This window comes from Bombina bombina, chromosome 2, assembly GCF_027579735.1.
Source record: "Bombina bombina isolate aBomBom1 chromosome 2, aBomBom1.pri, whole genome shotgun sequence".
NCBI lineage: Eukaryota > Metazoa > Chordata > Amphibia > Anura > Bombinatoridae > Bombina > Bombina bombina.
Window position 1 is genome coordinate 112,396,338 of NC_069500.1, and position 27,296 is coordinate 112,423,633.

Here is a 27,296-nt window from a genome sequence, read left to right on the forward strand (position 1 = left end):
CCCTGTTGGACTCGGTGCTCCTTTTTTCTATTTGTAGCTAGAACCTCCTTCAGAAGCAAATGGAGATGTTCAAGCTTAAATCTGAAATTAACTTCTTCAGATTCTGAAGAATTTTCCTCCATCATGTCTGAGATTTCACCTTCAGAAGCTACTGAAGTATCCTCCTCATCAGACATTTGGGAAAGGTTGACCAGAGCAGACTTAGAAGGGTCTGAAACCTTACTAGTAGAAAAATGTTTAGATTTCCTCTTACGCTTACCCGAAGTAGGAAAAGCAGATAAAGCTGCAGACACCGCAGAAGTAATCTGCGCAGCAAAATCTCCTGGCAAATAAACCCCCCAGGAGGTTGAGAGGAACCGCAGTGCACTGCATGTGAAACAACCATAGCTTGAGACGTTTGAGGAGAAAGCTGAGGCATATCCTGAACAGCATAATCCTGAGAGACATAAGGCTCAGAAGGGAGTAATTTATCTTTAAATTTTAAGGTCTTAGATAAGCAAGTGGAACAAAATTGCACAGGAGGTACAAACTGAGCCTCCAGGCAAAGCAAACATTTGTCAAAAGTAATGGATGAACTATGGTCTGAATCCATTTTAAAATATATCAAATATATAAAATATGATAATTATTTAACACCAGTACGGTAAAAATAAAGCACACACCTCAACATACAAAAAAGGAAAAAAGTTTTTATTTTAGAAAAAACTCCCTCACACCTCTAACCTTGCCGCTTTCTAACTGCTAATAGCCACCATTACTCTTACTAAAGAGATTGACATGGACAAAGCATAGCCGTTAATCCTTGCTTGCAGGGAAAAGTACCCATAAAAGGATTAAATATCTTCAGACACCATCTTCGCACATCCTCCATTGACAAAGGCAAAGAGAATGACTGGGGATTATGGGTAGGGGAAGTTACGCTTAGCAGCTTTGCTGTGGTGCTCTTTGCCTTGGCCAGAAGTTGAATATCCCACTAGTAATTGGAATGAAGTCGTGGACTCTGCATGCCATAGGAAAGAAAAAGCAGTCAGGGAGAAATGCTTAGGAAGTTTATATAATAGATTATTACCTTTACTGTTAAATAATAAAACATTTAAATAGCATACAGGATAAGGATATTACTGCATACACTTACATGAAACATATCATTGATATCCAATGGTAGCGCTAGGCCAATGTAATCATCAGAACTGCCGTATGTTGCATTCGATACCATGGATCGTACAGAAGAAGAGCGCTGAAGTGTAGTCTGATTTATTGGACTTAATAAATCTTCTTTGTCTAGAGATGCATAACTTAATGCTTTCATGAACCTACAGAAAACAGCCATAGCTCTAGCGTAAAGATGTAAAACAGCCAATGATTAAGTAATAACGTAAAGATATAAAACAGACAAACTAATGTAAAGATATTCGTTTTTGGCATGTTCATCAATTTGTTTATTTTACTTTTCTGTAAATACAAGTCCATATATCAGCATATGAAGACTTCTACTTTTATTATACCATACTTGGCAATATTTTCTATTTCAACATGGCAACGGAGACCAACCATTTCAAATAAGGGGCCAATATGGGACATTTTTCCACCAGTAGCCAGTGACACCAGTGACCATATGTGTAAGTTCTATTATTTAAAATAATGTATAATAATTATTTCTCACAGGAAACTTCTATGAGGAAGATCTCTCTGGAAATTTGATCAAGTATCATTATTTTGAAAGGCCATAATAGTGATACAATTCCATGGTGTAATTAAAGCATGTAATTTTATCACTAGCAGAGTTGCAACTGTGTTTAATCTTTGTAAAGGGGGATATACACGTTTAAAGTATCACTCACAGAGTTGCAGTGTAGCTAGCGATAAAATTACATGATCTAATGAATTAGAGCATCTCATTTTAATCACTATATTGCCCCTTTAAAGGGACAGTATGCACCAATTTTGATATAAGTGCATGTAATAGATAATACTTTAAAAAAAAAAAATATGCACAGATACTGATCTAAAAATCCAGTATAAAACCTTTTAAAAAACGTACTTATAAGCTCCCAATTTAGCACGGTTGATGAGGTTAGGTTGGGACAGAAACTGAAAGTGTCTGGGATAGCAGGAAGGGCAGACACCCCTCCCTTCCATTTGAAAAGGCCCATTAGACAACCAGGAGTCTGTAAACATCAGTATACATATAAAACTTTGGGGCTTGGTTAGGAGTCTGAAAATCAGCACAATGTTATTTAAAAATCAGCAAAACTTTACATTGTTACAAAAACACTTCCTGATGGGCTATATAAATGGATCATCTACAAAACATGTATGCAAAGAAAAATCTAGGTGTACAATGTCCCTTTAACATTCATCATGAAACAGCCTTTTAAGCTGAGAAACGCGTTGCTTATTTTAACATTTTAATAAATGTAAATTTTAATCTTACAACCTGCTATATATTTTTACCTCACCATTTACCCTTGCTTGGAGAGGGATTATCAGAGGACTGCTATCTGCATTGTCGGTAAACTATGGGAGGCCAGTCTGCTGAGTGACAAAGATTCAAGCCTGCTATAACTGCACCATATTCTATAGGTGCAACACCGCATGAGTGCATCCTGATACTCTTATCTATTTCAACTTTTTACTGGCGATACTAGGATATGTGGCACCCCCATTTTTGTTTAATATTCACAGATAGTGTTTTTTAGATTGATTTTTGCCAAATTGTGTTTTGGGATTTTAAATCTGTTAGTCTGTGTTTTTCCTTGGGATTTACCTAAGGGGGCAGCAGAGATAGTTTAGTGTGGGTGGCATTAAAGGGGAGTTTGAGCATTTTTCTGTGTCTAGTGCAGACAAAAGAGTGTTTGTTAACCCTTGCACTCACTGAACTAAGTCACAGACTAGCCTGGAGAGGCTAGACTGTGAGAATCTTGTTAAGATGACAAACTGATGACTGTTGCAGGGTTTGTTATACCCATATAATTCACATGAAAAATTAAATATTTATGATTAAGTTCACAAAATCTAAGTAGAGCAAAGGTGTAGGTAAATGTTTGGTCAACTTTAATATCGCAACAATGTACAACACACAAGCATCTTTAGCTCTTTTTGCCTGCCAGTAACACACACAGAGCTGTAATTTTCCCTCAGTTTTACATGCCAGTAACTCAAACAAACCAGTAATTTTGCCCTCAATATATATGTGTGTGTATATATATATATATATATATATATATATCAATTACAGAAAAAACCTGAAAAATATTTCCTGAAATTTAAATTTTGGGCTTTCCAACACCTATTGAAAGCGGATGTGCAGACTCCAGATTTAACACTGCAATATTCCATGTTATCATTGGCTGCACACTCTGTCCCTGAATGGTCTCAGCAGAGAGAAAAAAAAAAAAAAATTTTACCTGATAAATTAATTTCTTTCATATTGGCAAGAGTCCATGAGCTAGTGACGTATGGGATATACATTCCTACCAGGAGGGGCAAAGTTTCCCAAACCTCAAAATGCCTATAAATACACCGCCCACCCCACACCCACAATTCAGTTTAACGAATAGCCAAGACGTGGGGTGATAAGAAAGGAGCAAAAGCATCAACAAGGAATTGGAATAATTGTGCTTTATACAAAAAAATCATAACCACCATAAAAAGGGTGGGCCTCATGGACTCTTGCCAATATGAAAGAAATGAATTTATCAGGTAAATTCTTACATAAATTATGTTTTCTTTCATGTAATTGGCAAGAGTCCATGAGCTAGTGATGTATGGGATAGCAAATACCCAAGATGTGGAACTCCACGCAAGAGTCACTAGAGAGGGAGGGATAAAAATAAAGACAGCCAATTCCGCTGAAAAAATGAATCCACAACCCAAATCAAAAGTTTTAATCTTTATAATGAAAAAAACTGAAATTATAAGCAGAAGAATCAAACTGAAACAGCTGCCTGAAGTACTTTTCTACCAAAAACTGCTTCTGAAGAAGAGGAAACATCAAAATGGTAGAATTTAGTAAAAGTATGCAAAGAAGACCAAGTTGCTGCTTTGCAAATCTGATCAACAGAAGCTTCATTCTTAAAAGCCCAGGAAGTAGAAACTGACCTAGTAGAATGAGCCGTAATCCTCTGAGGCAGGGATTTACCCGACTCCAAATAAGCATGATGAATCAAAAGCTTTAACCAACATGCCAAACAAATGGCAGAAGCCTTCTGACCTTTCCTAGAACCAGAAAAGATAACAAATTGACTAGAAGTCTTTCTGAAATCTTTAGTAGCTTCAACATAATATTTCAAAGCTCTTACCACATCCAAGGAATGTAAAGATCTCTCCAGAGAATTTTTAGGATTAGGACACAACGAAGGGACAACAATTTCTCTACTAATGTTGTTGGAATTCACAACTTTAGGTAAAAATTTAAATGAAGTCCGCAAAACCGCCTTATCCTGATGAAAAATCAGAAAAGGAGACTCACAAGAAAGAGGAGATAATTCAGAAACTCTTCTAGCAGAAGAGATGACCAAAAGGAACAATACTTTCCAAGAAAGTAATTTAATGTCCAGAGAATGCATAGGCTCAAACGGAGGAGCCTGTAAAAGCCCTCAAAACCAAATTAAGACTCCAAGTAGGACAAACCAAAGCCTGTACAAAACAATGAATATCAGGAAGATTAGCAATTTTTCTGTGGAACAGAACGAGCAGAAATGTGTCCTTTCAAGGAACTTGCAGACAAACCCTTATCCAAACCATCCTGAAGAAACTGTAAAATTCTAGGAATTCTAAAACAAAAAATGAAGAAGTCAGCGAAAACAATTAATCATATGTTCCCTGAAATCCTCTAGGAGGCGCTATATATTATACACAGCAAAGTATTAATATGTATACAAAGGAATAAATCCTAAGAGAATTAGATATATATCAATAAAAAAAATAAAAATAAAAAATGCAAAATGAGCAATGCAAAATGTGAGAACAATCTGTCTCAAATTAATTACCACGAGTGGGGTATAACCACCAGAACAAACATGCAGGTGAAAGTCCAGATACTCAGCTTGGTAGAAGTTCGCCAGAGGAAATGAATATGGACGTGATGAAAAAGTGTTCGGTAGGCAGATTTCTAACAACATTCAGGAGAAGGCAATCTGTTAGAAAAACAATAGATAGAGGCGCCAATGGTGCAGATCAATGGTGAATCTTGATAACTTCAAACAAGAGGTAAACACAGGGTACTCACTTGTAGAAAAGGCAATCAATCATGCCCATAGAGACAGGCTGGATTTCTACAGCAGTCCAGCTAGCTGATTAGTGTCCAACAGACAGCTCCAGAATGTAGGGGGTCATCAGGCCCGGTGTACACACCATAAAGGTGTATAGGCAGGATACCAGGATCAGGGATTCGTGCCCTGAGTGTAGCGTAGCTCCAAGATATACTAAACACTCAGAGTTGGTAAAAAATAAAAACAAATTTATTTAAAATTGTAAAATACACAACTCATATTTGTGCCAGTAAAAACTTGGACAAGCAGAGAAACAATGCTGTCCAAGTTTTTACTGGCACAAATATGAGCTGTGTATTTTACAATTTTAAATAAATTTGTTTTTATTTTTTACCAACTCTGAGTGTTTAGTATATCTTGGAGCTACGCTACACTCAGGGCACGAATCACTGATCCTGGTATCCTGCCTATACACCTTTATGGTGTGTACACCGGGCCTGATGACCCCCTGCATTCTGGAGTTGTCTGTTGGACACAAATCAGCTAGCTGGACTCACTCTTGGAAGAAGAACTAGAGGCGGAAAGATATAAGCAGGTTGATAACGCCAAGGAAGTGTCAACGCATCCACTGCTTCCGTCTGAGGATCCCTGGACCGATACCTGGGAAGTTTCCTGTTTAGATGAGAAGCCATCAGATCTATTTCTGGAAGCCCCCACATCTGAACAATCTGAAAAAATACATCTGGGTGAAGAGACCACTCCCCCGGATGTAAAGTCTGGCGACTGAGATAATCTGCTTCCCAATTGTCTATACCTTGGATATGGACCGCAGAAATTAGACAGGAGCTGGATTCCGCCCATGCAAGTATAAGGGATACTTCTTTCATAGCTTGAGGACTGTGAGTCCCACCTTGATGATTGACATATGCCACGGTTGTGACATTGTCTGTCTGAAAACAGATAAACGGTTCTCTCTTCAGAAGAGGCCAAAACTGAAGAGCTCTGAGAATCGCACGGAGTTCCAAAATATTGATTGGTAATCTCGCCTCTTGACATTTCCAAACCCCTTGTGCTGTCAGAGATCCCCAAACAGCTCCCCAACCTGAAAGACTCGCATCTGTTGTGATCACAGTACAGGTTGGACGAACAAAAGAGGCCCCTTGAACTAAACAATGGTGATCTAACCACCAAGTCAGAGATAGTCGACTCGAATATTGGGATTTAAGGATATTAATTGTGATATCTTTGTATAATCCCTGCACCATTGGCTCAGCATACAAAGCTGAAGAGGTCTCATGTGAAAACGAGCAAAGGGGATCGCGTCCGATGCTGCAGTCATGAGACCTAAAATCTCCATACACATAGCTACTGAAGGGAATGATTGAAACTGAAGGTTCTGACAAGCTGAAACCAATTTCAGACGTCTTTTGTCTGTTACAGACAAAGTCATGGATACTGAATCTATTTGGAATCCTAAAAAGGTTACCTTTGTCTGAGGAATCAAGGAACTTTTTGGTAAATTGATCCTCCAACCATTTCTTTGAAGAAACAACACTAGTTGATTCGTGTGAGATTCTGCAGAATATAAAGACTGAGCAAGTACCAAGATATCGTCCAAATAAGGAAACACCGCAATACCCCGCTCTCTGATTACAGAGAGTAGGGCACCGAGAACCTTTGAAAAGATCCTTGGAGCTGTTGCTAAGCCAAAAGGAAGAGCAACAAATTGGTAATGCTTGTCTAGAAAAGAGAATCTCAGGAACTGATAGTAATCTGGATGAATCGGAATATGAAGATATGCATCCTGTAAGTCTATTGTGGACATATAATGCCCTTGCTGAACAAAAGGCAGAATAGTCCTTATAGGACTAGGGAAGCTCCCTTCCCCCCAGTGACAGTTGAAATAATAGAATCCAACTGAGAACCAAATAATTTATTACCTTGGAAAGAGATAGCAACGTTGATTTAGAAGTCATATCAGCATTCCAAGATTTAAGCCATAAAGCTCTTCTAGCTAAAATTGCTAAAGACATATATCTGACATCAATTCTAATAATATAAAAAATGGCATCACAAATGAAATTATTAGCATGTTGAATTAGCTTAACAATGCTATACACATTATGATCTGGTACTTGTTGCGCTAAAGTTTCCAACCAAAAAGTTGAAGCAGCAGCAACATCAGCCAAAGAAATAGCAGGCCTAAGAAGATGACCTGAACATAAATAAGCCTTCCTTAGATAAGATTCAAGCTTCCTATCTAAAGGATCTTTAAAAGAAGTACTATCTGCTGTAGGAATAGTAGTACGCTTTGCAAGAGTAGAGATGGCCCCATCAACTTTGGGGATCTTTTCCCAAAACTCCAATCTATCAGTCGGCAAAGGATACAGTTTCTTAAACCTTGAAGGAGTAAATGAAGTACCCAATCTATTCCATTCCCTAGAAATTACATCTGAAATAGCATCAGGAACTGGAAAAACCTCTGGAATAACTACATGAGGTTTAAAAAACGAATTTAAACGTTTACTGGTTTTAATATCAAGAGGACTAGTCTCCTCCATATCTAATGCAATCAACACCTTTTTTAATAAGGAACGAATATACTCCATTTTAAATAAATATGAAGTTTTGTCAGTGTCAATATCTGAGGCAGAATCTTCTGAACCAGATAGATCCTCATCAGAGATAGATAAATCAGAATGTTGTCGGTCACTTAAAAATTCATCAATTTTATGAGAAGTTTTAAAAGACCTTTTACGTTTATTAGAAGGTGGTATGATAGACAAAGCCTTCTGAATAGAATTAGAAACAAATTCTCTCACATTAACAGTAATATCCTGAGCATTAGATGTTGAAAGAATAACAACAGGTAATGGATTACTACTAAAGGAAATATTTTCTGCATGTAAAAGTTTGTCATGACAATTATCACAAACTACAGCCGGAGGAACAGTTACCACAATTTTACAACAAATGCACTTAGCTTTCGTAGAACCGACATCAGGCAGCAGGATTCTAATAGTGGATTCTGAAACAGGATCAGATTGAGACATCTTGCAATATGTAAGAGAAAAAATAACATATAAAGCAAAATTATCAATTTCCTTATATGACAGTTTCAGGAATGGGAAAAAAGGTAAACAGAATAAGCCTCTGGAAACCAGAAGCAAACATACATGAAGACTTAAATAATGTCAAAAAGTCTGGCGCCAAGTATGACGCCCACAACTGACAAAATAATTTTTGGCGCCAAAAACGTCTGCAACAAACACGAGCGTCATAGATGACGCAACTACGTGAAAATTCTCTGCGCCAACGAAGACGCCGGAAATGACGAAAATACATCAACAAACTTAATTCTCGCGCCAAAAGTCTCGCGCCAAGAATGACGCAATAAATTAAAGCATTTTGCGCACCCGCGAGCCTAACAGCCCGCAATTTAGAAAAAAGTCAATTTGAAAAATGTCAGGTAAGACATTTTTTTTTTATTATTTTTTTTTATTTATATGCGCATTTCCCAAAATGAAACTGACAGTCTGCAAAAAGGAAATATACTGATAAACCTGAATCATGGCAAATATAAGTACAAACATTATATTTAGAACTTTACACTTAAGATTATGTTATCTGTTCCCTAAAGCTCAGACAATCTTCATTTTTTCTCTTTTTGACCGGGCGTGTGGATACTAACCCCACGCATACTTTGCTGTCCTTTCCCATCTCCCCTTGTTGCAGCCGGGACAAACCTGGGAAATTATTGGCAAGAGCCATCAAGAGAAAATCACTGAAAACCCACATTCACTCCATAGGAGACAGGCTTAACACCGTACACACAAATAGTCCAGATATTGCTGAGACCCTACCACGATCTTTACAATATACAGAATCCTTCTCATCCCCCCCTGAAGGGAGATGGAGACCTGTCTCCTCCAGACCTAGGTTCCTGCTTGGACTCCATTACTTTACCATCCCTTTCACAAACGGATAGGGAGACGCTTGATGCCCTGATCACTACAGAGGAAGTATCAAATGTAATTGATGACCTACCGGTAGGAAAGAGCCCTGGCCCTGACGGCTTTAGTGCCAAATATTATAAACTTTATAAACCAATACTGTCACCCCATCTTGCCTGCATGTTCAACTCAATAGACACCTCCCAGGGATTTCCCCCTTCCATGCTTCTGGCCCATATTACTACCATTCCAAAGCCAGGCAAGCTACCTAATAAACCTGAGAACTTCAGACCAATTTCTCTTCTCAACGTGGACATAAAGATATTTGCCAAAATTCTCTCCAACAGACTAAACAAATTTTTACCTCAACTGATTTCACCTGACCAGGTGGGTTTTGTGCCTGGCCGTGAGGCCAGGGACAATACCATAAAGGCCACCCTTCTCAGTAATTTCGCGCAAACCCAGGGAATTCCGGCGGTTCTTGTGTCTACGGAAGCGGAGAAAGCCTTCGACAGGATCAGCTGGAATTTTCTGAAGGCGGTCCTGTCTAAGATGGGGTTTGGTTTGGCCTTCGTTCAGAGTTTTCTCCCTTTATGCAGCCCCTTCAGCACAGGTTAGGGTAAATAACATCCTCTCTGACCCATTTAGTATTTCAAACGGCACCAGACAGGGGTGCCCCCTGTCGCCACTGCTGTTTGCCCTGGTCATGGAAGTCTTAGCCCAGAGAATTAGAGATAATGAAAACATCTCCGGTATCCGTATAGGAGACCGGGAACACAAGTTATCCATGTAGGCGGATGACGTTTTGCTCTCCCTGTCTAACCCCCTGACGTCACTTCCAGAGTGAGAGAATTTGAGGTGTATGGTGGGTTCTCAAACTTTCTTCTAAACAAATCTAAATCTGAACTTTTAAACATTAACCTTCCGCAGCAAGAACTAGGCCAGCTCTCTTTACTGAGCCCTCTGCGTATCCAGACCCACTCCCTAAAATATCTGGGGATATACCTCACTCCGTCTGCTGACGCACTTTACAAAGTAACTTATATAAATCTACTAACCACAGTCACAGGAGATCTCTCTTCTTGGAGAAACAAGCCGATTTCTTGGCTTGGTAGAATAGGTATCGTTAAAATGAACATCCTGCCTAGAATATTATATTTTCTCCAGACCCTCCCGATACCCCTACCCACTCACTACCTGAATAAACTGCAGGGCGTGTTGGAGGAGTTTATATGGAAGGGAGTGAGACCGCGCATTGCACGAAAAACTCTATCTACCCAAGGACAGAGGAGGTCTTGGAGTTCCCAACCTGGTTGCATACAAAAAAGCAATCACCCTCCAACACCAGGTGGAGTGGTGTCATGACTCAAAAGATAAGACCTGGGTCCAAATATGTAAAACAATCCTGGGAACACAAAATATGGGAACCTTGGGATGGGTCCCTCATAAATTTAGGCCAAAACTGATAAACAGCTACCCATTCCTTCGGGAATTCTTTGCAAGTTGGGACCGTACTATAATTGAGTACCCTCATATAACCTCGAATCCATCCCCACTCACTCCATTCTTAGACAATCCAGACTTGCTCTTCACTTGCACACAAAAGACACGGACTGACAAAACACTGATATCACAAGTGACCTTCCAACGACTTCTCGCAGATAGGAAACTCAGGAGTAGAACTGACTGGCTCTCATGGTATTTCCATACACAGCTCCAACACTTTCTATCGACCAGTAAAAGCACAAGTCAGATAACTAGACAACCAACAACACTTGAATCCTTATGCTTACTACCACACACACCTAGGCATATGAGCTCAATAACTTACCGTCTGCTCCTCTCACATGGGGACGCACCGCTCCCCGGGTACACGCAGCAGTGGAACAAAGAACTCGTTCCACCTCCTTCCACTAAGGAGTGGAATAAGATATTCAGGGCCCATGCGAAAGCTTCTGTCTCGGCCAGAGTGCTGGAATCAAGTTACAAATACCTGTCCAGGTGGTACCTTACGCCTGACAGGTTACAGAAAATATATAAACAGACAGATGGGAAGTGCTGGCGCGGTTGCGGGGAGAGGGGCACCCTCATACACATCTGGTGGGGATGTAGGTACATTGAACGATATTGGCACTCAGTCTTGGATAAAATGGAGACAATAATCGGATCCCCCATCCCTAGAACACCCAACCTATTATTGTATCATGAACTCCCCAAATTTAGAGATAAACCAACAAAGCAGCTGTTTCTCATAATCATTAATAGCGCTAAATCCCTCATCCAGAGGAAATGGAAGTGTGTCGAAACCCCCACAGTCCGGGAGTGGACCACTCAAGTCGAAAGATACCTATCACTTGAGAGATACAGATTCTTGAGAGATGATAGGGCAGAAATTCACAAATATATGCTCGACCGCTGGAAACAGGCGTATTCTGTCTCAGGTGCAAGTGCATAGAGACGTCCCTGATTACCTGATACCGAGTACTTATTTGCCTTACTGTGGCTGGTTGGGACATAATCCCCATCTTCCCTCCCCTTTTTTTCTCCCCCCCCCCCTCTTACTTTCTTTTCTCTTTAAGAGTTGCCTTGTTGCGGGAATTCTTATCTCTCTTACTTGCATTATCTGTACATAATCAGGTTACAAATTGTAGAACAGTTGTGACATTTCTTTCCTTGGTTATACATCAACGCATGCATGAGCAAGAGAGTGGAGCTGTATCCGCCCTATCCGCCTCTTCCATTCCACTCAAGGACTTTGATGACTTTATGGCTCTGTTGTAGGAGGATGAGCCTAACATTATGTAACTTATTTCCTTTTTGATGTATGTACTGTTCTTTTCATTGAATCTTAATAAAGCTTTGAAAACCAAAAAAAACAAAAAAAAAAAAGAACTTTACATTTAAAGTGCCAAACTATAGCTGAGAGTGTCTTAATAAAGGAAAACATACTTACCAAAAGACACTCATCTACATAAAGTAGATAGCCAAACCAGTACTGAAACGAGAATCAGTAGAGGTAATGGTATATAAGAGTATATCGTCGATCTGAAAAGGGAGGTAGGAGATTAATCTCTACGACCGATAACAGAGAACATATGAAATAGATCCCCGTTAGGATGATCATTGCATTCAATAGGTAATACTCCCTTCACATCCCTCTGTCATTCACTGCACTCAGAGGAACCGGGCTTCAGCATGCTGAGAAGCACATATCAACGTAGAAATCTAGCACAAACTTACTTCACCACCTCCATAGGAGGCAAAGTTCGTAAAAACTGAATTGTGGGTGTGGTGGGGGGTGTATTTATAGGCATTTTGAGGTTTGGGAAACTTTGCCCCTCCTGGTAGGAATGTATATCCCATACGTCACTAGCTCATGGACTCTTGCCAATTACATGAAAGAAACATGGGTTACAACATGGCAACACATGTATGGAGATTACAATTTTACACTTAATTTAAAAACAAAAAACATCTGCATTATATTCTCAGGCTAAGCTTTGAATTCATCACATCTAACATATATTTAGTGTTTAATGTATGTCCCTGTAAAGTGCAGACACTTGACTACATAGTACACAAACCAAGCCAAAATTGCAAAAATCAGTGCTTTCTTGCATGTTAATACAATTTATTTATTTATTTATATCACACCATCTGTCTAAATGTGTTACAAATACAGTGCCCTCCACTAAATATTGGCACCCTTGGTAAATGTGAGCAAAGAAGGCTGTGAAAATTTGTCTTTATTGTTTAAACTTTTAATAAAAAAATACACAAAAATACTCTACTCTCATGGATTTTAAAAACAAATACAAACACAACAAAGGTTTATCCAAATAACACAACATTTTTGTTAAATATATGTGAGGCACAATTATTGGCACCCTTTTAGTCAATACTTTGTGCTACCTCCCTTTGCCAAGATAAAAGCTCTGAGTCTTCTCCTATAGTGCCTGATGGAGGTTGGAGAATACAACGTAAGGGATCTTAGACCATTCCTCCATACAGATCTCTCCAGATCCTTCAAACTTTGAGGTGGACTCTCCTCTTCAGTTCACCCACAGGTTTTCTATGGGGTTAAAGTCAGTGGACTGGGATGGCCATGGCATGACCTTGATTTTGTGGTCAGTAAACCACTTTTGTGTTGATTTTGATGTATGTTTTGGATCATTGTGTTGCTGGAAGATTCAACCATGGCCCATTTTAAGCTTTCTGGCAAAGGCAGTCAGATGTACATTTAATATCTGTTGATATTTAATGCCATGTATCCTATCAAAATGTCCAGGTCATCTGGCAGAAAAACAGCCCCAAAACATTAAAGAGCCACCACCATGTTTAACCGTAGGTATGGGGTACTTTTCCCTGTAGCTACCTCTGTGTGTGCCAAACCCACCTCTATTTTGTTTTCACCTGACCATAGAACCCAATCCCATTTGAAGTTCTAGTAGTGTCTGGCAAACTGAAGATGCTTGAGTTTGTTTTTGGAGTAGATGCTTTCTTCTTGAAACCCTTCCAAACAACTTGTGGTGATGCAGGTGACGTCAGATTGTAGTTTTGGAGATTTTCTGACCCCGAGATGCAACTAACTTATGCAGTTCTCCAGATGTGAACCTTGGAGATATTTTCGCCACTCCAACCATCCTTTTTACAGTGCGTTGAGACAAAATAGACATACGTCCTCTTCCAGATAAATTCATAACATTTCCAGTTGACTGGAACTTCTTAATTATTGCCCCGATGGTGGAAATGGGCAATTGTAATGCTTTTGCTATTTTCTTATAGCCACTTCCCATTTGGTGAAGCTCAACAACCCTTTACGCACATTACAGCTATATTCCTTGGACTTACCCATTGTGATGAATGACTAAAGGAAATTTGGCCTATGTTTTACCTCATATTTATGTGAAACAGGAAGTCATGGTTGAACAATTTCCTGTTCCTAGTCCCCCCCAGGTGTACTAAAAATTTAAAATATCAATGGAAATATACTTACAAATATTTTTCTCATATGAATTCATAGGGGTGTCAATAATTGTGTTACATATATTTAACAAAGATTATTTTTATTTTTTTGGATATACCTGTGTTGTATTTGCAATTGTTTGATATCCATAAGAGCAGAGTATTTTTGTGTATTGTTTAAACAAAAGATCAAAATAGAGCTGCAAAAACTAATCGTCATAATCGATTATGAAAATAGTTGTCAACGAATCTCATAATCGATTAGTTGGTTTGCAATTAGTTGGTCTGTACACAACACCAGCTGCTTCACTCCAATGAACTCCTGCATATGGTATTGTGTTTTATGGTTATGTCCTTAGCCTAAAGGACGTCTACAGACATTTTACTCTTCACTTTTTCAGAACAGTATACGTTTACAACTACCCCTGGCTTATGTGCAACCCAGCTATAATAGTCATCATTTGGATTGTTTATATTAAATCAGGTGATTTGGAACTATGCTTTTCATGATATAGTGCCAAGCTTGTTGTTTACACCTTGCCCCTAGATTGATGGGAGTTATTTAAATTGATGTGCACTATTATCTGTTTGCACATTTATTAGCGTATTGCTTGCTATTGCTGATTATATGTACTGTATAAATAAATGTGTAAGGCTTTGTCCTGTTATTGATATACAGTCCTTAGCGCTTTTGATTTCGTTTTTTATTGTTTTTTTATATTTTTAATAAATTGTGATAATATGTACCAGATTCAACCTTTATAAGTATATATTCATTATTTTTAGAGCGGACTAGATATTTCCCCTAACCTTATAGCTGGTTATTTACCGTTGCTTATAGATATTCAAGATATTTTTATGTTAGAATGAAGTCAAGGGTTACTTTATTGAGAGGCCCCTTGCCAAGGTAGAAAACGCTTAGCATTGGTGAAGAGCTAACACAAATAAATATCCCACTTTGGTGACATTAGCAAAACCCTACTTATACACCTCAACAGCCTTTTCTCTGCTGCAGGAAATATGCTGCAAACAGAGAACCAGCCTTAGCCAGAAGCATGTGGACATGTTGAGATTTTTGCATTTCAATGCAAAGTTTCTGAAAGAGTGAATAACAGAATGTTATAAACAGTGATAGCCTAACTCTTTCTAGTTCTACCTCTTTTCAAACAGTTTGTGGTTTTGTTTAATTATAAAACTGTGCTCTGCTGCCTAAAAATTGAAGAAACATTTGTGTTAATTTAAAGTTTTAGTCTTAAGTTTATATTTGTAACACTCATTATGTGGATTTTATTTAAAACATAGAAAACTATTATTGATTCTCTTTTTATCCGATTAGTTGATTAATCGAAAAAATAATCAGCCGATTAATCGATTATGAAAATAATCGTTAGTTGCAGCCCTAGATCAAAAGGTTAAACAAAGACAATTTTTCACAGCCTTCTTTGCTCATATTTACCAAAGGTGCCAATATTAGTGGAGGGCACTGCAAATGTTTTAAAAAACATCTGCTAAATTGAATATTTATATATATATATATATATTTTTTTTTTACTACTTTTTTTCTTTAAGTTTATAATGGGTAGAAAGACTTCAATGTTTCACCTTCTGAATTTTATCAAAATGCAGATACATACCCCAGAGAGAGTAACAGGAAAAATGCAAAAAACAATAAAAGTGAAGAGTAATGCAATACAAAGCATGCCCACCACATTGCAGCTTAAACTTAGAATACTCCATACCTGCTTGATGTTAGCCTGGAATCCAAGCTTCCAGTCTTCATAGTTATTGTATCAGTAAATAGAACATCCTTGGCTGGAGATGCAAGAGCTTCAGAATGAGAAAGGGAAGGATGCATCCTCTGTTGTTGCAATCGCTTCAATGTAGCATAGCCAAATGCATCTCGAGAACTTGTGTAACAAAAACTATAGTCAGCTAAACTTTTTATAGTAGCAATGGAAGGCGCCTTCAGTGACTGAGCTCTCCGTGGAAGTGTATGAGAAGATCCTGGTGGAACCAGGGACACAGAGTTGGACTTTGAAAGAGGCAGGTGATTAGGATGCAGTATGGCTGAGTGGCTTGGTCTGACCGTTTTGGTGCTGACTACAGTACTTAAACTCCCACATTCAGTATCAATGTTCGTAGTGTCTATTCCCACAGTCTCTCGTGAAGGACTTGAACTCATTGAGCTGATACCACTAGTTGTGGTGTCTGTATTGAAACTTAAACTACGGCTCTTGAAGTGAGTGTTTGTTGTACCATCACCTATTAATTTTTCTCTGCTTGCATGGTCTCTGTGATTTTCATTTCCTAGACATTTTGGAAGCTTCAGATCATTTTCTGTAATACTTGGGGTACTGCCAGTCTCATCAATATGTTTGCTGACAAAAGACGTCTCTAAGCGAATTGTACTTGGAACTTTTGGAACTTTAAAATCAGAGCTCAAACTATCCATGGAATCATAGTCTGCATTTGTGCAGGGTTCTGTAATTGTTCGATTTCGTCGCAACATAAGTTTATGATCCATTAATAACTTATTTCCTTTGGGATCGCTACTACTAGTGCTCCGAAACTTCTTACTTGGCAGAGTTAGTGAATTTAAAAAACGGTTTTTGACAAACTTACTTTGTGCAAAAAGAGTGAGTGGACTACGATCCTTGTCCTTCAATGGTTTATCATAAAAAATATGCTCTGACTCTTCATTGAAAAAAAATGGACTTCTGTCGTCCTCAATAATGAACATACCTAAAAATTTAGCAAAGATTTAAAAGGAATTTAAAAGGAATAAACAACTTAGAAATACATAGACAAAATGTCTTTCATTATTCAGACAGAGCATACAAGTTAAAACAACTTTCCAATGTACTTTGTCAATTTTGCTTCATTCTCTTGGTATCCTTTCTTGAAAGAAAATAAATGCACTACTGGCAGCTAGCTGAACACATCAGGTGAGCCAATGGCAAGAGGGATATGAGTGCAGCCACAAATTAGCAGCTAGCTTCCAGTTGTGCAGTGATGCTCCTGAACATACCTAGATATGCTCTTTAACAAAGGATAACAAGAGAATTTAAAAGAAGTAAATTGGAAAGTTGTTTTAAAATTGCATGCTCTGAATCATAAAAGAAAAACTATGGCTTTTATACAATTATTAATGGTTAGGAAAGAAAAAACTAAACATGCATGATTCAGATAGATAGAGCATGTCATTTTAACACTTAAATTCACTTCTAAGAGTAATTTTACTTTATTCTTTTTGTATCCTTTGTTGAAAAATAATATATACATATCTTACCCTACTGGCAGCTAGCTAGTGATTGGTGGCTACACACATTTGCTGCCGTCATTGGCCAGATGTTTTCAGCTAGCTCCAAGTAGTGCACTGCTGGTCTCAAGCTGAATTTAACAGTGTGTTTAATCCCTTTGCAGGGGTAAAACACACACACATCTATAAAAGTAAAAACAAAATTTATGCTTACCTGATAAATTTCTTTCTTTCTTGACACGGTGAGTCCACGGATCATCTAATTACTATTAGGAATATCACTCCTGGTCAGCAGGAGGAGGCAAAGAGCACCACAGCAAAGCTGTTAAATATCACCTCCCTTCCCTACAACCCCAGTCATTCGACCGTAGTAAAAAGAGAAAAAGGAAGCAACAAGGTGCAGAGGTGCAGAGGTGCCTGAGCTTTATAATACGACAAAAACCTGTGTTAAAAAAACAGGGCGGGCCGTGGACTCACCGTGTCAAGAAAAAAATAAAATTTATCTGACAAGCATAAATTTTGTTTTCTTTCTAATGACACGGTGAGTCCACGGATCATCTAATTACTATTGGGAATCAATACCCAAGCTAGAGGACACAGATGATAAGGGAGGGACAAGGGAGGGAACCTAAACGGAAGGCACCACTGCTTCAAGAACCTTTCTCCCAAAAGAAGCCTCAGCCGAGGCATAAGTATCAAATTTATAGAATTTGGAAAAAAGTGTGTAGAGAGGACCAAGTAGCAGCCTTGCAAATCTGTTCCACAGAAGCTTAATTTTTTAATGCCCAGGAAGAGGCCATGTCCCCTGAGCCTTTAGAGAGTCCCAGACTGCTCTCCATCCCAACAGGCTGGCATCCGTTGTCACAATCACCCAGGTGGGTCTGTGGAAGCAAGTTCCCTGGGAGAGATGTTCCTGAGACAACCACCACAGAAGAGAATCTTGTGTCGCCTTAGCCAGATGTAATCGCGGAGACAGATCTGCACAATCCCTGTTCCATTGTTTGAGCATGCATAACTGCAGAGGCCTGAGGTGGAAACGGGCAAACGGAATGATGTCCATGGGAGCTACCATCAGACCGATTACCTCCATACATTGAGCCACTGACGGCCGAGAAGACTGAAGCGCCCAACAAGAATCGAAGATCTTTGATTTTCTGACCTCTGTCAGAAATATTTTTATCGATAGGGAATCTATTATGGTTCCCAAGAATACTACCCTTGTAGCTGGAATTAAGGAACTCTTTCCCAAATTCATCCTCCATCCGTGAGAGCGCAGAAAGGATAACATCTCCGTGTGGGAGTTCGCTTGTTGAAAGGATGGCGTCTGAACCAGAATGTTGTCCAGATAAGGCGCCACTGCAATGCCCCGCAACTGGAGCACCGCCAACAGAGATCCCAGGACTTTTGAAAAAATTCTGGGAGCTGTGGCAAAGCCGAATGGAAGAGCCACAAACTAGAAGTGTTTGTCTAGAAATGCGAACTTCAGAAACTTGTGATGATCCCTGTGGATGGGAACATGCAGGTACGCATCCTTTAAATCTACTGTTGTCATGAATTGACCCTCTTGAACCAAGGGAAGAATGGAACGAATAGTTTCCATCTTGAAGGACGGTACTCAGAGGAACTTGTTTAAACTTTTAAATTCCAGAATCGGTCTGAAAGTTCCCTCTTTTTTGGGAACCACAAACAGATTGGAGTAAAATCCCAGACCCTGTTCCTGCATTGGAACAGGAACTATCACTCCCAGGTCGGAAAGATCTCGAAAACAGTGTAAGAACTTTTTTTTTAATCTGGTCTACAAATAATCTTGAGAGCAGAAACCTGCCCCTGGGAGGAAAGGTCTTGAACTCTAGTTTGTATCCCTGGCACACAATGTCCAACGCCCAGGGATCCTGAACATCCCGAACCCAAGCCTGAGCAAAGAAGGAAAGTCTGCCCCCGGTTCCGGATCGGGGGCAGACCCTTCATGCTGACTTTGAGTCAGTAGCGGGCTTCTTAGATTGCTTTCCCTTGTTCCATGACTGGTTGGACCTCCAGGAAGGCTTAGACTTTTCCTGCTTTGTAGAGGGAGAGACAGGCTTACCCTTGAAGTTTCGAAAAGGAACAAAAATTACTCTGACGTCCCTTCTGTTTATTCCTCTTAACTGTCCTCTTATCCTTGTCAGCCAAGCCCGGCCCAAACAAGGCCTTACCCTTGTAAGGAAACTAAACATATGTCACACAAAAACGGAACTGGCCCTTTAAATTTTAAACTGTAACTTTTTTTATCGTGTCACAAAAAAACCTCTAAGAACAACCCTGGCAGCCCCTACATCTCAGCCAGCCTGCTGAGGTGCCTACCTGTCCTGCAGACCACCGGAGTAAAGAACAGTTCCCTTTTCAGTAACAGAATATCCGGACTCAAACAGAACTGCTCCGCACTGTATCTGGAACCGCTAATAGCTCAAAAAACGGAACCGCAAATAGAATGGAGACCTCCGGACTATGAGGAAAAGTGTGCAAATACTTTAGCGCTTCTAGCATAGACCAGCCCATCGTGGGCGTCACCACCAGAACCTCCCGGCCATCATTTAATGTAAAATAAAATCTGCAGAATGTAAAAAACCACCGTAACTTCTAAATAAAAAGAACTAGTCCTATAATACTTTCTCCTCACGTCCCCAGTGCCTGCCCAACTGCCTCTCATTGTCCTATGACCGTGAAAAAAGAGAAAGAGAACAGCACTCCTGAGATAGAACAAAAGCTAGAATAACTTCCATGCCTGTTCATTTAAATTGCAACTCAGGGTGCGCGTTCTTTATGCACACTATGCCCCTTCACAGAGAAAAAATATCCTATAGCATATCAGTCTGATCCTGCCCAATGACAGTCCAGCGCCGAAATACCAGGCAATTCTTCTCTGAACAAGCGAAGCAACAACCCCAGACGATCGTTTCGGCCTTCTGTGGGCCTTGTCAGTGAGATGCAGTTGTATCTCTCTAAGGGCATGTGTGCACGGGCTCCACGTCTGGCTTACCCATTACTCTTAGGGAGAACCAAGAGTAATTTACATAAATGTGAAAAAAGATAAAGAGAACAGCACTCCTGAGATAGAACAACAGCTAGAATAACTTCCATGCCTGTTCATTTAAATTGCAACTCAGGATGCGCGTTCTTCACACCCTAGGAGTAATGGGTAAGCCAGACGTGGAGCCCGTGCACACATGCCCTTAGAGAGATACAACTGCACCTCACTGACGAGGCCCAAAGAAGGCCGAAACGATCGTCTGGGGTTGTTGCTTCCCTTGTTCAGAGAAGAATTGCCTGGTATTTCGGCGCTGGACTGTCATTGGGCAGGATCAGACTGATATGCTACAGGATATTTTTTCTCTGTGAAGGGGCATAGTGTGCTAAAAGAACGCGCACCCTGAGTTGCAATATAAATGAACGGGAATGGAAGTTATTATAGCTTTTGTTCTATCTCAGGAGTGCTGTTCTCTTTCTCTTTTTTCACATTTATGTAAATTATTCTTGGGTCACCCTAGGAGAAATTGGTAAGCCAGACGTGGAGCACGTGCACACATGCCCTTAGAGAGATACAACTGCACCTCACTGACGAGGCCAAAAGAAGGCCGAAACGATCGTCTGGGGTTGTTGCTTCCCTTGTTCAGAGAGGAATTGCCTGGTATTTCGGTGCTGGACTGTCATTGGGCAGGATCAGACTGATATGCTACAGGATATTTTTTCTCTGTGAAGGGGCATAGTGTGCAAAAAGAACGCGCACCCTGAGTTGCAATATAAATGAACAGGCATGGAAGTTATTCTAGCTTTTGTTCTATCTCAGGAGTGCTGTTCTCTTTCTCTTTTTTCACAATGTCCTATGACCAACATTAGGAAAATTGAGTCTAATGTCCCAACAGATAAACTGTTAAAGTGCCAATATTTTTTCTGTACTGCTTCCTAGAAAAATAAACTTAGCACTTACCTCTATGTAATCTGCCTGGCAGCATGGCAGCTCACTAGGTATGAGAGGCATCCTTCCTCACATGGACCTGTGGAAAAAGAAATAATAAAATCTTGATTGAAGAATCTTCTTCCAGACACCTAAACTTTACCACCTCCTTGCTCTCAACATAGACAAAGAGACTGCCTGGGGTTGGAGGGAAGGGATGTGATATTTAACAGCTTTGCAGTGGTGCTCTTTGCCTCCTCCTGCTGGCCAGGAGTGATATTCCCAATAGTAATTAGATGATCCGTAGACTCACCGTGTCATTAGAAAGAAAGTGCACTATTAAAATGCACTAAAATATTAGAGCTTTTTATTTTTGCACTTTTATATCCCTTTATCAAAAATAACACTTTACAGAAAAAAGTAAAGCAACCTAACAAATGGCAATACATCACGCCATCAGAAGTATTATTAGGTCCAGTATTTAATTACTAAGAGAAACAGACTGAACATACCAGAGTGGCATCAGTAAGAAAAAAACATTGACAAATGTATTTTTAGTAGATCTTACTAGGAGGGGCAGATTCACTTTCACTGTTATGTCGAGAGCTGGTAGATTCCGAGTTTAAGCTAAGTGTGCTTGGTATAGAAGACAATTCAGTACACAGCTGCTCCATGTCATCTGGGATCACAGGCCACGGGTGTTTGCGACTGTGCCTCACTGCATCCCAGTTGTGTTGCTTTAGGATGTCACAGCCCTGTTTGGTTTTTGAAAGCAGGCCAAGGACATAAGCACATGTTCTAGAAATATACAAAGAAACAACTTCATAAACTGAACATAACTCAATATAAAAGACATCAAATAAAACTAAGATAAAATAAGAGCTAACTTAAAATTAATGACTACACACAACATTTAAACGGACATGAAACCCAATTTTTTTTGTTTTATGATTTAGAAAAAGCATGCAATTTTAAACAACTTTTAAATTTACTTCTAATTTGTTTCATTCTCCTGTCCCTTTAAAATCATAGATCTGTAATTCAAAATTAATGCTTGCTAAGGTTCAATAATGAAAACTATATTGGTAATGGAGACATGTAGATGCCTATTCTATCAAACACATGATGGAAATATATTTAAAGGGACAGTCAACACCAGAATTTTTGCTGTTTAAAAAGAAAGATAATCCCTTTCTTACCCATTCCCCAGTTTTGCATAACCAACACAGTTATAATAATACATGTTTTACCTCTGTAATTACCTTGTATCTAAGCTTCTGCTGACTGCCCCCTTATCTTAGTTATTTTGACAGACTTGCATTTTAGCCAATCAGTGCTCACTCCTAGGTCACTTCACGTGAATGAGCTCGTTATCTATATGAAACACATGACCTCTAGTGGTCAAAATGCATTCAGATTAGATGCAGTATTCAAGGTCTTAGAAATTAGCATATGCACCTCTTAGGTTTAGCTTTCAACTAAGAATACCAAGAGAACAAAGCAAAATCGGTGATAAAAGTAAATTTGGAAGTTGTTTAAAATTACATGCCCTATTTAATTCAAGAAAGTTTTTTTTTGGACTTGACTGTCCCTTTAATATCATTATTGATGGTATCATGCTTCTGTATTCATAATCAACTCTGTGGGAGTTGGTTACACTACAAATTGAGACAGTAGAAGAATGGATGTATGTTGAAAAAGAAAAAAAAATCCTATACGAATTTGAAATATTTCTGTGCATATGAAAAGATACCGCACAAAGAACAAAAATACATACCCTCTAATAGAGAGAACTTCACAATGATGAGCAAGGGCTACAATGTCTGGTATCACATTCTCCTCCTGAAGTAAATTAAGACCCCAATTTGAAGAACCAATGTTGCCCTAAGGAAGAAAGTATAGATAAAATACAGCCTAAAAGACATAGGAAAAAGCACTATTAAAACAAAGTTAGAAATTATTTTTGCGAGGTTGCCTCCCTCTTCATAATTTTGTTCCATGGTTTTAGCAGGTAACCACTGTGTTATGGTGATCATTTGAAAGAGGGACCTATCCGTTTTCAAAAGAGATGTCACCTACCTGGTTTTGTTGTTGAAATGCAGTTGCTAAGGTCCCTTTTTATAGCTGAAAGCACCCTAGAAGTCACCTAGTAGACAGGTGATAAATTTAGTAATGACCTGCTTGCTACAGGGACAAGAATCCCTAAACTGGAAAAGGATAATCCCCTCGTTCATATGATGCATAGTGTGTGTGTGTGTGTATATGTGGTATCTATATAAAAACATAATTTATGTAAGAACTTACCTGATGAATTAATTTCTTTCATAATGGCTAGAGTCCATGAGCTAGTGACGTATGGGATATACATTCCTACCAGGAGGGGCAAAGATTCCCAAACCTCAAAATGCCTATAAATACACCTTCCACCACACACATACTTCAGTTTAACGTATAGCCAAGTAGTGAAGTGTAAAAAGGAGTAAAAAAGCATACAAAAAGGAGGAACTGGAAAAAAAATATTGTGCTTTTATACAAAAAAATAACCACCAAAAACAAGTTGGGCCTCATGGACTCTTGCCATTATGAAAGAAATTAATTTATCAGGTAAGTTCTTACATTTAAAAAAAAAAAAAAAAAAAAAATGTTTAGGCACCCCTGACAATTTCCATGATTTTCCATTTACAAATAATTGGGTGTTTGGATCAGCAATTTCATTTTGACCTATCAAATAACTGAAGAACACAGTTATTTACACAGTAGTGAAATGAGGTTTATTGGATTAACAGAAAAACATAATTTATGCTTACCTGATAAATTCCTTTCTTCTGTTGTGTGATCAGTCCACGGGTCATCATTACTTCTGGGATATAACTCCTCCCCAACAGGAAATGCAAGAGGATTCACCCAGCAGAGCTGCATATAGCTCCTCCCCTCTACGTCACTCCCAGTCATTCGACCAAGAATCAACGAGAAAGGAGAAACCAAGGGTGAAGTGGTGACTGGAGTATAATTTAAAAGATATTTACCTGCCTTAAAACAGGGCGGGCCGTGGACTGATCACACAACAGAAGAAAGGAATTTATCAGGTAAGCATAAATTATGTTTTCTTCTGTTATGTGTGATCAGTCCACGGGTCATCATTACTTCTGGGATACCAATACCAAAGCAAAAGTACACGGATGACGGGAGGGATAGGCAGGCTCATTACACAGAAGGAACCACTGCCTGAAGAACCTTTCTCCCAAAAATAGCCTCCGAAGAAGCAAAAGTGTCAAATTTGTAAAATTTGGAAAAAGTATGAAGCGAAGACCAAGTTGCAGCCTTGCAAATCTGTTCAACAGAGGCCTCATTCTTAAAGGCCCAAGTGGAAGCCACAGCTCTAGTAGAATGAGCTGTAATTCTTTCAGGAGGCTGCTGTCCAGCAGTCTCATAGGCTAAACGAATTATGCTACGAAGCCAGAAGGAGAGAGAGGTAGCCGAAGCCTTATGACCTCTCCTCTGACCAGAGTACACGACAAACAGGGAAGACGTTTGTCGAAAATCCTTAGTTGCCTGCAAGTAGAACTTGAGGGCACGAACTACATCCAGATTGTGTAGAAGACGTTCCTTCTTTGAAGAAGGATTTGGACACAAGGATGGAACAACAATCTCTTGATTGATATTCCTGTTAGTGACTACCTTAGGTAAGAACCCAGGTTTAGTACGCAGAACTACCTTGTCTGAGTGAAAAATCAGATAAGGAGAATCACAATGTAAGGCTGATAACTCAGAGACTCTTCGAGCCGAGGAAATAGCCATTAAAAACAGAACTTTCCAAGATAACAATTTTATATCAATGGAATGAAGGGGTTCAAACGGAACACCCTGTAAAACGTTAAGAACTAAGTTTAAACTCCATGGCGGAGCAACAGCTTTAAACACAGGCTTGATCCTAGCTAAAGCCTGACAAAAGGCCTGGACGTCTGGATTTTCTGACAGACGCCTGTGTAACAAGATGGACAGAGCTGAGATCTGTCCCTTTAATGAGCTAGCCGATAAACCCTTTTCTAAACCTTCTTGTAGAAAGGACAATATCCTAGGAATCCTAACCTTACTCCAGGAGTAACCTTTGGATTCGCACCAGTATAGGTATTTACGCCATATCTTATGGTAAATCCTTCTGGTAACAGGCTTCCTAGCCTGTATCAGGGTATCAATAACCGACTCAGAAAAACCACGTTTTGATAAAATCAAGCGTTCAATTTCCAAGCAGTCAGCTTCAGAGAAGTTAGATTTTGATGTTTGAATGGACCCTGTATCAGAAGGTCCTGTCTTAGAGGTAGAGACCAAGGCGGACAGGATGACATGTCCACTAGATCTGCATACCAAGTCCTGCGTGGCCATGCAGGCGCTATTAGAATCACTGATGCTCTCTCCTGTTTGATTTTGGCAATCAATCGAGGAAGCAGCGGGAAGGGTGGAAACACATAAGCCATCCCGAAGTTCCAAGGTGCTGTCAAAGCATCTATCAGAACCGCTCCCGGATCCCTGGATCTGGACCCGTAGTGAGGAAGTTTGGCGTTCTGGCGAGACGCCATGAGATCTATCTCTGGTTTGCCCCAACGTCGAAGTATTTGGGCAAAGACCTCCGGATGAAGTTCCCACTCCCCCGGATGAAAAGTCTGGCGACTCAAGAAATCCGCCTCCCAGTTCTCCACTCCCGGGATGTGGATTGCTGACAGGTGGCAAGAGTGAGACTCTGCCCAGCGAATTATCTTTGATACTTCCATCATTGCTAGGGAGCTTCTTGTCCCTCCTTGATGGTTGATGTAAGCTACAGTCGTGATGTTGTCCGACTGAAACCTGATGAACCCCCGAGTTTTTAACTGGGGCCAAGCCAGAAGGGCATGGAGAACTGCTCTCAATTCCAGAATGTTTATTGGCAGGAGACTTTCCTCCTGATTCCATTGTCCCTGAGCCTTCAGAGAATTCCAGACAGCGCCCCAACCTAGTAGGCTGGCGTCTGTTGTTACAATTGTCCAGTCCGGCCTGCTGAATGGCATCCCCCTGGACAGATGTGGCCGAGAAAGCCACCATAGAAGAGAGTTTCTGGTCTCTTGATCCAGATTCAGAGTAGGGGACAAGTCTGAGTAATCCCCATTCCACTGACTCAGCATGCACAATTGCAGCGGTCTGAGATGTAGACGTGCAAAGGGAACTATGTCCATTGCTGCTACCATTAAGCCGATCACCTCCATGCATTGAGCTACTGACGGGAGTTGAATGGAATGAAGGACACGGCATGCATTTAGAAGCTTTGTTAATCTGTCTTCTGTCAGATAAATCTTCATTTCTACAGAATCTATAAGAGTCCCCAAGAATGGAACTCTTGTGAGAGGAAAAAGAGAACTCTTCTTTTCGTTCACTTTCCATCCATGCGACCTTAGAAATGCCAGAACTAACTCTGTATGAGACTTGGCAGTTTGAAAGCTTGAAGCTTGTATCAGAATGTCGTCTAGGTACGGAGCTACCGAAATTCCTCGCGGTCTTAGTACCGCCAGAAGGGCACCCAGAACCTTTGTGAAGATTCTTGGAGCCGTAGCCAATCCGAATGGAAGAGCTACAAACTGGTAATGCCTGTCTAAGAAGGCAAACCTTAGATACCGGTAATGATCTTTGTGAATCGGTATGTGAAGGTAAGCATCCTTTAAATCCACTGTGGTCATGTACTGACCCTTTTGGATCATGGGTAAGATTGTCCGAATAGTTTCCATTTTGAACGATGGAACTCTTAGGAATTTGTTTAGGATCTTTAAATCCAAGATTGGCCTGAAAGTTCCCTCTTTTTTGGGAACCACAAACAGGTTTGAGTAAAACCCTTGTCCTTGTTCCGACCGCGGAACCGGATGGATCACTCCCATTAATAACAGATCTTGTACACAGCGTAGAAACGCTTCTTTCTTTATCTGGTTTGTTGACAACCTTGACAGATGAAA

The 27,296-nt window shown here is 39.8% G+C and overlaps 1 protein-coding gene across 3 annotated transcripts in view; it reads right to left on the reverse strand.

Moving 5' to 3' along the window:
• RICTOR (RPTOR independent companion of MTOR complex 2) overlaps window positions 1-27,296 on the reverse strand; it is a 611,164-nt gene that overhangs the window by 66,880 nt on the left and 516,988 nt on the right. For 2 of the 3 annotated variants that reach the window (XM_053701221.1, XM_053701220.1), the window contains exons 26-29: window positions 23,099-23,205; window positions 21,890-22,119; window positions 15,871-16,873; window positions 1,136-1,334 (exon numbers count right to left, since the gene is read on the reverse strand). In XM_053701221.1, the coding sequence (XP_053557196.1) occupies window positions 1,136-1,334; window positions 15,871-16,873; window positions 21,890-22,119; window positions 23,099-23,205 (1,539 nt within the window). The remainder of the gene's footprint in view (window positions 1-1,135; window positions 1,335-15,870; window positions 16,874-21,889; window positions 22,120-23,098; window positions 23,206-27,296) is intronic. The other variant, XM_053701222.1, reaches the window with a different exon arrangement.